The 13,939-nt window shown below is 31.9% G+C and overlaps 1 protein-coding gene across 4 annotated transcripts in view; it reads left to right on the top strand.

The window, feature by feature from the left end:
* The window catches only part of CNOT6 (CCR4-NOT transcription complex subunit 6), a 49,911-nt gene that overhangs the window by 15,796 nt on the left and 20,176 nt on the right, over positions 1–13,939 (top strand). For all 4 annotated transcript variants that reach the window (XM_074292332.1, XM_074292329.1, XM_074292330.1 and 1 more), the window contains 3 exons: positions 6,550–6,663; positions 9,733–9,919; positions 11,658–11,743. In XM_074292332.1, the coding sequence (XP_074148433.1) occupies positions 6,552–6,663; positions 9,733–9,919; positions 11,658–11,743 (385 nt within the window). In that variant the 5' untranslated portion in view covers positions 6,550–6,551. The remainder of the gene's footprint in view (positions 1–6,549; positions 6,664–9,732; positions 9,920–11,657; positions 11,744–13,939) is intronic.

The following is a 13,939-nucleotide window of genomic DNA, read 5'->3' as shown; positions in this document are numbered from 1 at the left end:
CAATTTAAAAAATACTTTTAAAGGGTAGTGTATTTTTAAAATGGCATTTTCTACAGTTAACATCCTAATTCTATTAGCCATTTAAAATGGTGGAATCATCCCAGTTTGAGAATTGGGTTTCAGATCACTTTTTATAAGACTTTTTACTTCAAATGGCAAGTTTACAAGAGATGAAGAATACAAATTCTATTGGCATTTTGCATTTATGCTATGAACTGTTTGTAATCTTAATTTTTTTTGCCAGATGCTTCTTAAGAAACCAGTTTCTATTCTTGTCTTTAAATTTAGTGAATTTTTTCTTATCTTTTAATCTTGATACTTTTTAATCTGTGCCCTATTCTTTCCTCCTTTGCTCTTTGAAGAAGTGGCCTTTGTCATTAAAGCTAACCCTTTAAGATGTTTCTTGATTCTATTCCTTTCCTTGATCTCAACTTCTCTGCCACTTCTCAAGCAGTTCCTTCCCTACTTCTACAAACTCTCACTTGGCCCTATCAGATACACTCCCTCCCCTTTCAATGTCAAACTCTTAAAAATGTGTATGCTTTGTAACCTCCACTTCCTGTTATCTTCCTGTTATCTACAGTCTAACTTTTGTAGCCTCATTACTTAGAAGACTCTTTCTTCAAAAGACATCACTGATCTCAACAGCTAAATCTAATGGCATTTTCCTCAGTCCTTAATTTTTTTCACCTGTATACAACCTTTTCTTCCTGGATACTCTGTTAATACTGCTTTCTCTTAATTCTTTTTCTTACATACCTGATCTCTCCTATTCCCTCTCCTTTGCCAGATCATCATCCATAGTTTGTCCCATAACTGTAGTATGCCTACAGTTAGGGAGCAAAGTATGGTTTGGTTCTATGCTAAAGTTCTGTTTTGGATGCTTCTCTCTCTCTCTGCATTCACTCGTGGGTAACCTCATGGGTTTGATGATTTTGATGCAGTTATAACTTGTATTTATATGTTCTTTCTCATCTCTCTCCTGAGCAAAAGTCCAACACCATCAATATTTTGAACTATACATCTCATAGGCATCTAGATTTAACATGTCCAAAATTGATCTTAGAACTTTTCCTCAAACCCATGTCTTTCCAAGCTCTCCCTTTTCAAACTTTGAGATGACCACCATACTTCACAGTTCACAGCCTTTGTGTCATCTTCGATTCCTTTCCTGTCCCTTACCCAACTTGTACGGTTACTTGCCAGATCCATAAGTTTATAATTCTAAAACAACTCTCACATCCACCCCCTTCACTCCTTACAGCCACTATCCTAATTCAGGCTTGGGATGCATTAGCCTTCTAATTGGTCTCCTTACCTCAATTATAACCCCATTCTAGTCCATTCTTAGTTCAGTGTTTTCCTGTCATTCTCCACTCTATGGATCCTTTTTATCTCCAAGGTTAAATTTAAATTCCTCGTTTTGTCCATTCAAAGCTTTTCATAGCTCGATCCCAACTTACGTTTTTCAGTCTATTTATACACATTACTTCCCTTGAGGCACTGTGGTTCAGCCAAATTTATCTTACTACTGAAAGTTATATATAACACTGTATTTCTCATCTTTATGCCTCTATATTGATTGTCCCTCATGCCTAGAATTCATTCACTCCTCACCTTTACCTCTTAAAGGTTCTTGTTTTTCCTTAAGGCTAAGTTTGTGTACTCTCCAGCTTTCTTCCCAATGATTACCTTATGTCTTCTTTAAATCTATTTTGTTATGCACTTCATTTGGCTACCCTATGGAATAGAAACTTTTGAGGGCATTTTTTTTTCTTGTATCCTCAGGATCCAGCATATTACCTGATACATATTGGGTAAATAAATGATTGATGATTGATTGCTAATTAAGTTCATGGGAATTGTGTGAAATACCAAATTTCGAAAGTCCACTTCTGAAAATTCCCTCATAGCTATAGTTTTCAAACTACTTTGTGGAAACACAGATTCCTTACAAAACCCTGAAGTTTCTTAATCAAAAGGTGATCCTGGTGAGTGTTTAACAGGTGTTGGGTTTGAGACTTCCAGACTCTTTGCAAACTGTTAGGTTCTGGGTCAGGGCAATGTTTACTTGTCCCCAAGGATTGAATGTTGTTTCTTTTGCATATATGCAGAGTACCTTCAAGAACTCTTGCTAGAGCTGAATGAAATGAAAACATTGTAGAAAAAAGAAAATGATGACTATAAAGATGTGAGGAAATGTTTTGTCTTAAAATTGGCATTTTCTTTGCTGAGCTGAAATTTAGTTTAAATCGTATAATTCTTAAAAATAGTTCGCCAAAGTACTAGGAAAATAAGAGGAAGATTTGGGGTGTTTTATCTATTAGAATAGTTTGATTTAAAAGTCTTGAGTAAGATTGTTACAAATAAAACAACTTAAAATTATTTTATGCTCAATTTTTATATAGTATTTGGCGTGGGTTTTTATGAATTTGCTACTGAACTGATAAATTCCTTTATTTGAATTTTTGTCATTAAGCAAGATTTTTTGATAAGGTTGGATTTTTATTTTATTTCATAAACCCTTTTTCACATAACAAAAAATCCCCTCAACATCATCTTAAATTAATCTATACTTGTGGAAATGTAACCAGAGACTGTAGTCAATGCATCTAGCAAATTAAATAATTGTATTTGTAATATGTTTTGAATATTTTAAATGATCTCAATTCAGTTAAAGACAATTTGAGTATATTTTAGCTTGTTACGGTCCCTTTATACAAAGTTAATATAAAACAATAAGATTATTAGCCACATACATATACACACACAAATATTACAAACCACAAGTGATTTGAGAACATATTTTTAACAATTTTCATATGTTTAATTTAAGGGTATCATTTGTAGCTAAGTATTTAACACATTTCCTATTTAGATTGATAAATATCATGTACCTCATGTTAAAACAAATAGTATTCTCTGATATATTTGAATATAGCTTTGATGCTAGAGAATCACTCCTATAAAGTGGTTCTATGAAATAAAAGTATTAATGTTATCTTTGCAGAAAAGGTACCAAACTGTATTAGTTAGAGGCAGTTAGGTTTCTCATCTAAGAGTTCTCTGTGCTAACTAAATCATAGCTTTAGTCCTATTTCATAACTAAATACAATCATTTTTTCATCATTTGTTTTAATCTAACTAGATTTAAAAATTTTTATTTTCCTACAATATGCTAGCTATTGTTTTTTCCTCTTTCATTTTCATTTCTTTTTTCTTTCTTTTTTATATTTATTAAGTTATTTTTGCATATACATTCTTTTTAACATTTCCATATGAGTCATGATGGGAAAGAAAAATAAGAACAAAAGGAGAAAATCATAAGAAAGAAAACAAAACAAAGCAAAAAAAGGTGAAAATTACATGCTTCCATCCACCTGGATTCAGATGGCATTTTCTATCCCAAGTCTATTGGAATTATCTTGGATCACTGCATTGCTGAGAAGAGCCAAGTCCATTACAGTTAACTATCACATAATCTTGTTTTAGCTGTGTAGAATTTTTTCTTGGTTCTGTTCACTTTACTCAGCATTAATTCATGCAAGTCTTTCTTACTTCATTCAAGGTTTCTTCCAAGCCTTTCTGAAGTCATCCTGCTTATCAATTTTATGCTCATCAGTAACAATCCATTGCCTTCATATAGCATAACTTTTTCAGCCATTTCCCAATCAGTGGGCATCCATTCAATTTCTGATTGCTCACCAGCACAAAAAGAGCTGCTACAAACAGTCTTTTTCCCTCTTTTATTGATCTCTTTGGAATATAGACCTAGTAGCAGTAGTATTGCTGGATCAAAGGATCACAGTTTTATAGCCCTAATTCCAAAGTACTCTCCAGAACAGTTGGATCATTTCAAAACTCCACCAATAATGTATGTGTTACCATGCCATGCAAGTATCTCCGTTTTCCCACATTCCTTCCAACGTTTATCGATATCTTTTTCTGTCATCTTAGCCAGTCTGATGGGTGTAAAGTTACCTCAGAGTTGTTTTAATATGCATTTTTCTAATCAGTAGATGCCAGCTATTTATTGCTTTGCCAGCTGTGAATTCATTAGGAAAACTTTTGATATCTTTAAGTACTTGATAATTTTAAATACAATGTGACCCAAATTTTGAGGGTCCTTTGATACATATAAACACATACTGGCTTCTTATACTTCCTTAAGGGACCATAAGTCAGCTTTTTATTATTTGTTCTAAAACTTTCCCAGACATTTGGTGTCATATTTGCCCATATTTTTAAATCAATTTTTCCCCCTTCATTTGAAAATTGGAATCTTTTGTCCATCTCCATCTTTATTTATCTTTCATTTGCCATTATTCCTTATGGCTCTGAGGTCGTCTATTTCTTTAGCACTTTGGAATATAATTCTTTTGGACATAGAGGCTTGAGGTTTTTAAATAATTGGTAACCAGATGAAATAGTAAATACTATTTTTAGTTTAATGTATTTGAATGTCTGCCAAATGCAAAATACTATTATTTGTAATGAGGGACATACAGAAATGACTAATCTGAATCATGGTTTCTTTTTTGAAGGAATTAATTAACAGGAAAGATAAGACATGTTTAATTAAATAAGTATAATGTAGAATGTAATTGCTGCTGAAGTGTTAAGAAAATCTGAGTAGGGAGCTTTTAGATTGTAAAGCTTTCCTTATGGTGAACAGCTTTTCCAATTTGAAGATCCTTTCCTTGTCAGAAAAGAGAGTAACAATTTAGGAGTTTTCTTTTTTATCATCTTACTTGAACAATACTGCCTATTCCTTGTTTCTATTCTGTTTTGTTTTAACATGGCTAAAAATACCTTTTATATATTTTTAGATCTCCCCTTCTACTTTGGCATATCATGAGTTTTTTGCCTTTCTGATGTTTAAAATTGTGCCATTTAAAAATATTTATATAATATTTTATATACTTTCTTTAAATTCTTCACTTTTTTCTCTTTCTGTCTGCAATAATTTGTATTGTAGGAATTTCATCTTTTAGAACTTTCTATAAGAAAACATATTTTATTATTCCCCAGGTTTCCTTTCCTTTATTTTTATTAATTTTATTTTGTAAGAATCCCATTTGGGGGTTTCTGTATCACTTCTATATCAATATATTTCTCAATTCATGGCCAGTAATATTCTAGCAATGATAGTATTAGCTACCAGGATCATTTGGGAAATTTCTATATCTTTCATTTGAGTGAAAGTTATTCTCATTTTATTCTTTGTAAGATTATTTTGATATACTTAAAGTTGTAATTTTGATTGTCAAATATTCTAGAGGCATTTTATGAAATGAGAGAAAATATTCTTCTGATGTCTATGAGTAATTTCCTTTGGGTAGAATATTTGGGTGAAATTCTGTATGGCATTTTACTGAAATTTGTGATCTTAAAACCCAAGAACCAGGTTATTTTATTTTATACAGTTTAGGATGCACTGCTGCCCCCTGGAATAAGGGTTCCTAATTATAGCAACAATATACAATAGAAAAGACAGTTAAGAGTTTTAAAACGTTTAAGTGGAAGTCCCCTGTGATTATATTGATGTTTACAGGTAGATATTGTAGAATTTTACTTGTGAGAATTTTTAATTTAGTGTAACCCATACATACATATATATATATGCGCCAACTTAACTGCTGCCACATTATATACCACACTACTTCCCCCTAGAGTTTTTCCCAAAGTTACTGATAGAGAATACATTGTAACTGGTAGTGATACCACTTCTGGCATTCTTCTCAAGAGTTCTAATACTCTTATTTTATCTTTTTTTTCTTCATGGTTGCTTGAGAGCACCTTAGGTATAACCCTCAAGTGCTCTCGGAAGGCAAAAAAATTTTACTTTTATACACACACACACATACACACACAGAGAGAGAAGAAATTGGGGTCTGATAGCAAAGAATGATTGTACTTTAGAATACTGAATAATGAATCATGTCAGTAATTTTCCCCATTTAATATGATTAGTTTTGGATTTAAACAAAAATATTACAAAGGGACCCCAAAGGTAATTAAATAAAAACAAATCAGCAAATAAGCAAATGTTTTCATTAGTGCACAAATCCCTTAAGTTATTCTCTCCTTTCTTCATGAATCTTCTTTCCAATAAGTATCTAATGGTAAAGTCAAGGACATTATAAATGCATATTGGGTAACATTTTGTTTTAGAGTTTTTCCCCCCAAACAAGAAAAAAACATTAGTAACCATTGAATGGATACCATCCCCTCCCTATTAATTTTTCAGTGGTTTCTGATATACAGTGTTCCGGAAGTCGGAGTCTTTAAATCTTAAGACTTTTAAAGCTTATAAAAAAGTTTTTAAGGTATTAATTGTGTTTTCAAGGATATTTTCAGAGGGTTTATATTTCAGCTTACTTAAATTTTATGATTTTATTTGAAAAGTGTTTAAAATTTAGGACATGATTTTAGTCACCTTAAGCATGTGAAGCCCATTATAATTTGGTGGGATAGTTTAATATATAAAAGGCATATGCACATATATAGACATATAAACGTATACATTGTTTTCTATTCATTCAACAGGCATGCCCAAAGAAAAGTACGATCCACCTGACCCCCGGAGGATGTACACAATTATGTCCTCAGAGGAAGCAGCCAATGGGAAAAAATCACACTGGGCAGAGCTTGAAATAAGTGGTAAGCCATGGTGAAATGAGTTATGAAAATTAATAAAATGTATAAAGCTTAAGATAATTTTTATCATGAATATATGTGTTCAAATATGTAAATGTAATTAATGTCCTTGGTTAGAGAGATCATTTTGTGTGATTAAAGAATAGTATAAGCTGCTAGAGTGGCAGGAAATAGAATCCCAGTTGAGTAGCTAATAAAAGCATTTTTATATAGAAGTGGTATATAATAAATGTTTTTGTCCCTTCTCTCTCCCCTGACCTCCCCCCCCCATTCTCTGTTTGGGTAATAACCTTCACAGGAACATTCTTATTTAGACTTTTTAGTCTTGAAATTATATATATTTTGTTTGTATACACTTTCATTTTCAAGAATGTCCTTCTCTTTCTTCCCCTCCTCCCCATCTCACCATCTCACTCCTGCCCCAAGCTATCCTTTTTAACAAAGAAGAAAAACATTTCAGCTAAACTTAACACATTGGTTCTTTTTCCCCAGCAACTATATTGCAGTGTCAATTGATATTAAGCTTTTAGTTAGCTAAAATCCCCATATCCTTTTCACATGACCTATCCAGCCAGGTCACATTTACACTCTTATACAGTTTACTTTGCTCTTGAATGTTATCATGCTGTTTTAGTATAATTGGACTGAGTGAAGCTTTCTAAATTAATAACTGACAAGAAAAATGGTTAGCATTTGAGCCTGCCTTTGGAATGGTGGTAGTTAGAAGCAAAGCAAATGTTCTATGCCTGAGGCTCTCCTGTGTCCTTTGGGTCTTAGTTGAAAGCCTTACTTGAAAAGATCTTGAACTCTATGAAGAGAACTTGTTATATAGCTTGTGATACAAATATTTTCTTTTCTTCTCCCCTCCCCCCCCCCATGTTTTCCTGTTTATCTCCTTGTATTCCCTTTCTTACTTGGAAAAATTTCTTTACTAATTCTCTAATTTCCTTCATCCTCTTTAGTGTAAAATATATTTTTTAAGTCTCTTAGTCTTTTTTTTGCAGGTGATTTACTTCATAAGAGGAAACATTAAATTATCACAGTAACATTTCTTAAATCCTTACATAATCTAAAATAATTTTTTAAGTCATATTGAAAACTTCCTTTTTTGGTTTGTCATAGTTCTCAGGTGTACTTGGAAAGGATGCTTTTTTCTATCATATTGATTGCTGTTAATTCAACTGTTTGACTCCCCTCCTTCCCCCCAAGAATGATTATCAGCTCTATGAGGGAAGATATCCATCCATTTTTATGCTTCTTTGTTTTCCCTACAGCACCTAGTACACAGAAAGTGCTCACAAATGTTTTTGTTGAATGAATAAAACCCCTAAAATGTACTTTTTGACAATTATTTTAGTTCTTAAAAGTTTTATGGGTAATTTTTTTTTATATGTCAGTCACTTACTTCCCAGTATACCTCTTCAACTTTCTCATTGACCTTCATTTGGAAAACAGCCCAAATAAAACTACTTATCAGAATACCTACTTTACCTGACAAAACATACATTACTGTGGTACCTCTGTCTAAATATTGCATAATAGAGAATATAATTTCCAGATTTGAGATAGTTTTGAGATTTTAGAAAATTAGTTATAGCATTTTTCCATGAGATTTTAACAGTTTTTCTCAACCATCAGTGACCATTAGTGGAGTAAATATTTATTTATTTATTTATTTTAATTTTTAAAATTTTATTTAGAATTTTTTTCCACAGTATATATGCATGAGTAATTTTTTTATAATATCTCTTGTATTCATTTTTCCAAATTATCCCCCCCCCCTGCCTCCACTCCCTCCCCCCAATGACAGGCAATCCCATACATTTTACATATGTTACAATATAACCCAGATACAATATATGTGTGTAAATACCATTTTCTTATTGCACATTAAGTATTAGATTCCAAAGGTATAAGTAACCTGGGTAGATAGACAGTGGTACTAACAATTTACATTCACTTCCCAGTGTTCCTTCTCTGAGTGTAGTTGTTTCTGTCCATCATTGATCAACTGGAAGTGAGTTGGATCTTCTTTATGTTGAAGATATAGTGGAGTAGATTTTAAATAGATTATGGAAACCAGAAATAGATTGCATTCATATTGGGTCAGAAGTCAGGCTTAATACTCTAGCAGCATTATCATTTCTTTGATTCCATTATCTGGCCTGAAATACTTTTAACTTGATTGCTTAACTATTTTTTAACAAAGATAATCACCATTCTCTGAAAGCTACTTGTTTCTGGCATTGTTGTTCCTCTTAACCATATAAGGTTCCAGTTAAAATTCTTAATGTGTTGTGGATGCAGGTGCAACTTAAATGATCTTGGCAAATTGGATCTACTACTCAAGTTAGGAGTATCACTATTAAGATGAGTTGCTTGGGTTTTTTTTTGTTTTTTTTTTTTTGGTTTGTTTGTTTTGTTTTGTTTTTTCTTTTTTCAATGAAGGAATATGCCCAGCACAGCTTACTTAATTAACTTAGGCTATTTCTTGGTATGAATATAAGTTGAAAGGTATATCCATTTATGATGGAGTTTATTATATATTTGTTGTTCAGTCTTTTTTGTCTCTTCATGAACCCTATTTGGTGTTTCTTGGAAAAAATAGTAGAGTAGCTTGTGATTTCATATTCTGACTCATCTTACAGATGAGGAAATCAAGGCAAGCAGATTTAAATGACATGCTCAAAGTCACACAACTAATAAATGTTTTAACTTCAAGCCAACTATCCTATCCATTGTGCCACCTACCTTCCCCTTTATTATAGATATAAATGATTAATTTCTTTCTACTTAAAATACTGACGGATCTCAGGTCATTTAAATGACAAATCATATCCTGTTTTACTTTGTAAAGAACAGTATCTTTAAAATTTTTAGTATGCTCTTTTCAGCTTATAACTAAGCAAAAAGATGATATTGAAGTAAGTTGGAATATTTGTGTGCACATTGTACAACTATTTTATTTTAAAGTGATTTGTTATACCCCAATTTTTGTTTCATTTTGGAACTAGATGTTGAGGGGGGAAATAATGACAAGTTTAGATTACTTTTTTTCTTTTTCTTTTATAGGAAAAGTAAGAAGCTTAAGCTCATCTTTATGGTCACTGACCCACTTGACAGCTTTGCATCTCAGTGACAATTCTTTATCCCGCATTCCTTCTGACATTGCCAAGCTTCAAAATTTGGTTTATCTGGACATGTCCTCTAATAAAATCCGTAGTTTACCAGCAGAACTCGGAAACATGGTATCACTCAGGTAAATACATTTGACTAAATGTAAAAATAATTAAAATGCATTAGTACTTTTTATGTTGAATATTTTTCAAGTGTTCTTTATCTGTAGATTTTTATAGCATTTTGGCAACAAGTTGATAACATATTTTCTGAAATTATGTAGCAGTCCCTTTATGTTATAGAAAAGACTTATACCAAATGTGTTTCTAAAATTTGGTTGAATACTAGGTTAAAAATTTCAGCTATAAGCTCCTTAATTTCTAGACAGTTTAAATTTGGGGATAACTTCAATGTACAGAGTAGTATGTCCAGTTATGTTCACCTTGGAAATCTAAGTTTTGTATATGGTTTCCAAAAGATGAATGGACCTTGGTCTACCATTTTTGCTTAGCCCTTACGTATGTTGTTGTTGTTTTTTAAAGCAATTAAGAGTCTGTGTACAACCATTTCCTTTGCTTAGAAGGCCCATTTCTCCATTTTTCCTTTCTCTAGCACCTCTCTTTGCTCTGCGTTTTTGCAAGTCAAGGTCAAGCTTAGCTTAAACTTTTATTCAACCCCTGTTCCCAGACTAGAAATTACTGTGCTTCTTGGCACTTTGTTTATTATATTTTACCATGGTTATGTATAAATATGTAATAGTATTGCATATTCATATTTATTTTGTGGTTTCCTTGCAAGATTATAACCATGAAAGTAGGGATTGTTTTTATCTTTGTATCTCTGTTAGTGCTTACAACATTGCTTTGCATATATTATGTGGAAGAAAATAGCTATTGATTGAATCAGTACTTACTTCCTGTGATTCCATTTTATTTGTTTCCTATCTTGGTTCATTTAAAGAAAAGGAGCAAAGCTTGGTTGGCTCTACTGTAGCTCTAATGTATTAGGCTCTAGCTTTGTGTAATAGAAAATAAGTTCCAAGAAAAAAACCCAAATGGAAAATTAAAATTCTTAAAGAGTTATGTGTTGAGAGCAGCTAGAGGGCACAATGAATAGAGTATTGGCTTTGGAGTTAGGAGGACTTGAGTTCAAATTTGGTCTCAGACACTTAACACTTTTTAGCTGTGTGACCCTGGACATGTCATTTAACACTAATTGTCTTGATTAAAAAAAAAAAAAAAAGTTCTGTGTTATCATAGTTTTCGTTTTTGGCCAGGAAAGGGAGCCAAATGGAATACATTTATAGCCCAAGATAATAAATACTTATTGGCATTATTCAAAGTCCTGTTTCTCCTGACCTCTTTCTAGTAGAATCCTTTAGTTTTACTTAGTAGCAAACAGATAATTTTAAATATAAATGAAAGTACCAAGGATTATAGGGACAGTCTTTATGAATACCTGCCAAGAATACTATGCTGCAGGAGGTTACCTTTATTATAAACTGATATTCCTACAGTTATATTTGGTCTGTCCAACAGTCAATTGTGAATGTTTTTAACACTGTAAAACAGTCTGTGCAAAATGAATATAAAGTAAATTCAAACAATAATTTACCACAGATTAAAAATCTAAACATTCCTTTGAATGTTATTGCAAGATCATATAAACCTTTTTTAGACTCCACATTTTTTAATTTATAAATGCTTAGCTGCATCATCATTACTTAGTCTATTTTGTACCCTATATGCTAGACTAAATTCAGGTTAGATTGTATTTTTAAAAATAAGTTATTTGCCCAGTTTATTTCCCCAGGAATAAATTAAAAACCTTTAGTGAAGCCTAATGTTGACTTCTGCCTGAAACTTTTATTTTTCCAACAGGGAACTCCATTTAAATAACAACCTGTTACGAGTTCTACCTTTTGAGCTGGGAAAACTGTTTCAGTTGCAGACTTTAGGTCTTAAAGGTATGCTTTTTTAAAAATTAAATTAAATTAAATTATTATTATTATTATTATTTTGCAATTTGCTCTGTTGTCTCAGTGGGTAAAAGTTGAGAAATAGTTGACATTTTTTGAAATTAAATAGTACGTTTAGAAAAATTTGAAAAAATTCATTTAAGGAAAAGGAAAAAATGTTCAAGTTTTTCATCACCTAAAAAAAGCCAAAATTTTTTTACTTGAAGGACACTATTAGTCCTTGTTGAACATTCCTATCTCAATTCCATTTAACTCTGCAAAGTTTTGAATTGAATTGTTCTATTTGATATCTTTTTCTTCTTGATCATCATTGTTCTAATTTCCTTTTTCACTTACCTTAATTTTTGATCCAGTCTATCTCCCATCTTTCTCCTTCAATCTTTTTTTCCTTGTAAAACTTTCTTACAATTTTTGACTTCAAATTTTGATCATTTTGTTACATGTATTGTAGCTACTTTTTCTCACAACATGAAAAGCCTTAAAAAATTAAGAATGGATAATATAATCTTAAGTTGAAATAACATGAGCTGTTATTTAAGAACTTCATACTACGTGCAGGAGTCCCTTCTATGAAATCCCTGAAAAAGATCCATCTTTTCTTTGAGTACTTGTAGTGTGGCAAGAAGTAAATTATCTAATAAAGCAATACTTTTTTTTTTCTTTTAACAGATCTTAATTACGAAAAAGATCTTCACATTGAACCCCAATATTCTTTCATGTAATGTTCACTCATCAATACTATTTTTTTTTTTTCTTCTGGTAACTATGTAGAATAATTCTTTCTTCTTGCATAGCTGCCCTTTAGATATTTAAAGACAGCTTTCACGTCCTTCATGAATCTTCTCTTATCCAGGCTAACCATGTCCAGTTCCTTTTTATGGAATATTAACATTTCCTATTTTAGGTGATTTCCAGACTAGTCATCCTAGTTGCCTTTCTCTGGACAGACTTAACTCTGTCAGTGACTCCTTTAAAATTTATTATTCAGATTTGAAAAAATATTCCAAATGTTTTCTTAGCACTGTCTAACTACATGACTATGTTTTTCCCCTTATTTGTTCTTACTACTAAATACTGTACTTCTTTTAATGTAGCCAAAGATTGCCATAAATATTTTTTGGCAGTCAGGTTACATTGTTGGTTAACTTTAAGGTTACAAAAAAATTTCTGGGTCTTTTTCATATTATCTATCAATCTATCCAAACATAGTTTAGTGGATAGAAAACCAGATTTGGAGCTATGAAGCCTGAGTTCACATTCTGCCTCTGACACATTCTGGGTCTATGACCCTGTACAAATCACATCACAAATCACAAATCTCAGTGCTTTAGGCAACTCTAAGACTACAAGGTACAGAGAAAATGGCATTCTGTATTGGTAGCAAGAGTTTCCTCCTTCCAAGTTTTTTATACCAGTAGAGTTTTTTTCAGTGTATATTATATACAATATATTATAAACTTTAACAAGATAGTAACTTGTTATATAATTTCCATTGTACTTTTGCACACAAACAAAATCAATGCCGGTAAAATAACAAGGCAAGATGGGGAATGTGTGTGTGATATTTTCATTATATATATCTGATAAAGGTCTGTTATCCAAAATATGTAGGCAATTAACAAAAATCATTAAGAGGTCAAAAATGTGAACAAAACGTTCTCTAAAGAATGGCAAATTATATTTTGTCTTGTGTTTTTTTCCCCCCCTTTTGGTCTAATTTTTCTTGCACGACATGACAAATATAGAAATATATTTAAAAGGATTGCACATTTTTCACTTATATCAGATTATTGGGGAGGAAGAAAAATTTGCCTCACAAATTCTTACAAAAATGAATGTTGAAACAGGACTATTATAATGACCAACTGTGATGGGTTTGGCTCTTTTCAACAATGGGGTGATTCAAGGCAATTTCAATAGACTTTTGATGGAAAGTGCCATCTACAAGACTATGAAGGCTGAATGTGGATCAAAGTATAGTATTTTCACCTTATGTTATTGTTTGTTTGCTTGTGTCTTTTTCTCTTTTCTCATTTTTTCCCCTTTTGCTTTGATTTTTCTTTAATACTATTATGAATATGGAAACATTTTAGAAGAATTGCACATGTTTAACTTGGATTGTTTGTGTCTAGGGGAGGGGAAAAGGAAGGGAGAAAAATTTAGAGCACAAGGTTTTGCAAAGGT

This window comes from Sminthopsis crassicaudata, chromosome 2 (assembly GCF_048593235.1).
Source record: "Sminthopsis crassicaudata isolate SCR6 chromosome 2, ASM4859323v1, whole genome shotgun sequence".
Lineage (NCBI taxonomy): Eukaryota > Metazoa > Chordata > Mammalia > Dasyuromorphia > Dasyuridae > Sminthopsis > Sminthopsis crassicaudata.
The sequence above is the reverse complement of the archived record's forward strand: the minus strand, read 5'-3'. Positions and strand labels throughout refer to the sequence as shown.